The sequence below is a fragment of the Petaurus breviceps genome, unplaced genomic scaffold (assembly GCF_028583685.1).
Source record: "Petaurus breviceps papuanus isolate PSGF00001 unplaced genomic scaffold, PetGlider_PUasm1.0 173, whole genome shotgun sequence".
Taxonomy (NCBI): domain Eukaryota; kingdom Metazoa; phylum Chordata; class Mammalia; order Diprotodontia; family Petauridae; genus Petaurus; species Petaurus breviceps.
Window position 1 is genome coordinate 74376 of NW_027185759.1, and position 3492 is coordinate 77867.

At 58.6% G+C, this 3492-nt stretch overlaps 1 protein-coding gene across 1 annotated transcript in view; it reads right to left on the minus strand.

The window, feature by feature from the left end:
- The window catches only part of TEKT1 (tektin 1), a 9189-nt gene extending 5953 nt beyond the window's left edge, over window positions 1-3236 (minus strand). Inside the window, exons 1-2 of the mRNA XM_069083232.1 lie at window positions 2642-3236; window positions 471-677 (exon numbers count right to left, since the gene is read on the minus strand). Coding sequence (XP_068939333.1) covers window positions 471-677; window positions 2642-2885 — 451 coding nt within the window. The 5' untranslated portion in view covers window positions 2886-3236. The remainder of the gene's footprint in view (window positions 1-470; window positions 678-2641) is intronic.
- Window positions 3237-3492: the final 256 nt, after the last annotated feature.

A 3492-nucleotide genomic window follows, 5' to 3' on the forward strand; every position in this document is an offset into this window, starting at 1 on the left:
TAAATCAACCTTGGATCACACCCACACCCCCCCATGACATTGTACAAACAGCCCCTCCATATTTGCAAAATGAGCCTCAGTATCCTGACAAGACTTCTTCTCAAACTGGAGCAGGCCCAGGACTTAGCCTTAGAGCCAGCTCACACCCTGCAGGCTTCCCAAGGCCTCCAACACTCCCAGTCCCCCAGCCCCCAGTTCTATGGCTCCTCAGCCCTATGACTCCCTAGCCCTATGGCCCCCCAACCCCTCAGTCCTATGGCTCCCCAGCCCCCCAGCCCTCCAGCTCAATTCATGAATCACTTCTGACAATTTGAGTTGGATGGGACCTTAGACATTATCTAGTCTAACTCACTCATTTTTCAAATGAGGAGCTTAAGACAGAGCAGCAGAGGGGCCTGACCCAAGGCCAAGGCAATGGGCACTGCCTTCGCTGAGAGAGGAAGAGCCTGAGGCCCCAATGGGCACCTCACCAATCTTCTTGTTGACATCACACTGTGTCCTCTGGGTGGTCTTCTCGATCTCATCCACCAGCCTCTGGTTCTCCTCCACGAGGCGCTGGCACTTGCAGCGCTGTGCCTCAGTACTGGTGTACTGGCTTTTGCTAGCGATGTGCCACTCGGGCAGCAGGAATTTAGGAGGGGCTTGCAGTAGTTTGGCCATGGTAGCTTCCCTGGGTCCTGGGGAAGGGCAGGCAGATTCTCAGCAGTCCCCGTGGCCCCAAAAGTGGCCAGCTGACCGGACCTGGCTGCCCAGATGCCTGCCAGGGCCTCGAAGGCCCCTGCGAGCTGGCGCTGCCCCCCTTCCCTCCCTCAGAATGCCAGCCACATCCTTACACACCCTCCAGCCTCTAGACACGTTTGGCCACTTGCCACCGCCTTGCAGGAATGCCCATCTCGGATGCTAAAATCCTAGTCACCCTTCAAGACCCAGCCCTAACACTACCTCCTCCAGGAAGCCCTCCCTGCTTCCCTCAGTCAGAAAGGGGTGGTAAGAGAGGCTTTGCAAGCCCCTCCTTGTATGCACTGGTGCCCACTGATAAATTTGGTATAGCATATGTTTGCTAGACACTGATTTATTTGTGTGCTCTGGAGCCTTCTCATGTCCCTTTCTCATTGTTGGACTCTCCCTCCCCAGTGTCTAACACAGTGCTCTGTAAACAGAAGGGGGCTCAGAAGAAGTGCCGCTTAAACTGAATCCTGCTAGAGAGCATAAAGCATGTCCAAAGATCAGTCAGCTTCCAGATCTTGACTGAGTACTGGTCTGGCCTTTCTACCGTACCCTGACTGCACACACCTTTCCCAACCTCACACTGGGCTTGGGTTCAAGATGGAGGAGGGTGGCTAGGCCCCATGACGTAGCAAACCCTGGGTCAGTGGCAGCCTGAAGAAAGGTCTTGTGCAGAGGGCCCCAGGGCTCTAGCCTCAACCACGCTCTGCTGAGCAATCCATCAATAAAAGACTCAGGACACATGGATGGATCATGTCCATCTCATATGTTGGGATCAAAGATGGACCGCTAATATGGAGGAGGGCACATCTTGGCCCCAAAGAGGTCTCCTGGCCAGAAGGCTTGGGGGATGGGTGAAAACAGATAGAGGTAAAGGGAAGAGGGTGGGAAATTTCAGGCATGAATTTTGACTTGATCTGTTAAAATGTCCTAAAAATTCTGGCTTCCCAAATTGGAATGGGCTGATTCAAAAGGTAATGAGCTCCCCATCACAGCTGGGTGATAATCATAAGGGATGCTGAAGTGCTTCCTGCACTGGCATGAAGTCATTGTAAGTATGGGATGGAGGAGGCTGGAGAAGAGCCCAGGAGACCAGGAGGAACAGATGGAATCAGAGAGCAGCGTTTACGGTGCCAGCCCCCACTGGGGGAAATGGGACTGGAAACACCACTGCTGGAGCCAACAGGAGCTGGAGGGCTGAGTGGACTGCAGGCTCCATGGTGCTTCATGATGCTTGTTGATTGGCTGATGGATTGATGCAGCAGCCACAGAAGATATGCCCAGCAGAGGGCATCTTAGAGCACTATGCTGGCGTGGCCAGTTCTGGGGAGCCACTTTTTATTAAGGACGCTGGCAACGACAATGAGGCTGCCCAGAAGCTTGCAGAGGAACAGCTTAGTCTGGAAGGACTCCTCCTGGGGGGCTGTCTGGGCCAGAGTCCAGAAGCTAGGCCCCACCTATTCTGGCAAACTCTTTAGGACCCCCACCACGCTGCCTGGCACCTTTCCTGAGATGTGGCACCCAGGCTGGACCCCCAAGGCTTTGACACGTACCTTTCTAGCCCACATGGGAGAAAGGGAAGGGGGGAAGGAGAAAGAGGGAAGGAAAAAGGGAAGGGGGAAGAGGGAGGGAGACCTCAGGCTTAGCCCCCCCCCCAGGGCCTCTGGGCCCCAGAGTCACTTGCTGTAGCCCTTTTCCAAGAGCCTAGGAGGTGGGGAGCAAGGTGCCCCAGTGAGCCCCCCACAGCTTTGCCCCTGGGGCCCAACAGGCTCCCTCTTGAAGCCTTACCCAGGTGCCCCAGAGGCGCCCGTCCCCCAGTCTTATGTAGTTGTTCCAGTGAGTCCCCTCTTCGACAACCTCACCCGGTTACCCCAGCAGAGCCCCCCAACGCCCCCCACCCCCCCAGCAGCCTCACCCCGGCACTCGGGAAAGCCAACTGTCTGGAGCTTCTCCCGGCCTCGGCTGCACGGGGACTGAGATCCGCAAACACTCCGGTTCCCATGGCAGCCAGCAATGCGTCTCCCGGGCGACTGGACTGGGTTCCAGCTGGCCTCACTGCCCCGCCCGAGCCGGAGCGCGCCGCCGAAGCCTCCGCGCCAGCTTCCAGCGCCGCCGCGGGGCAGAGGGGGAAACTGAAGCGGGGCAGGGGGAAGGGCCATCCCCAGCCCCTCCGAGCCTCAGTTTACCGGTCCATAAAAGGAGACGCGGCGGGGCTCTCGAAGCCTGCCCCATTGGGCTGGAGTGAGGACAGAAGCCAAGAGGACAGCTGTGAGCTCCCCGTCCCTGGAGGAATCCCACAGAGGCTAGAAGGCTCCTGGTCCAGGGCGCCGTAGGAGGCATCCTCTTCCGGGCGGGGGGGAACGGTCCGCAGGCATTGGCCGCCCTAGAGCTTCGGTCTCCCCACCTGGCACCTGCTGGGATGGCAGGCTCAGACCTCAGCCAGCCCGGACCCATCCAATCCAGACCGGCAGCTCTTCTGCGACAGCCAATCAGAAGCAGGTAATGGGCCAAAAGCCTGCCCCGCCCCTGTTTATTAATCAGTCACCCTCTGCGGGGATGTCTTGTCCCCAGAGTGAGAGGGAGGAGGGGCGCGGCTGGGGCTGGGGGTGGGGGAGGGGGTTGCCCAGGGGCGGGACCTAAGCGGGACCTAGGCTGATGGGCAAATCAGGAGGCGAGATGGCATTTGTGGGGCGGGGCCGGGGCGGGAGTGAGGCTGAGGGGCGGGGTTATTGCTGAGGAGGCGGGGCCTGGCTGAGGGGGCGGGGC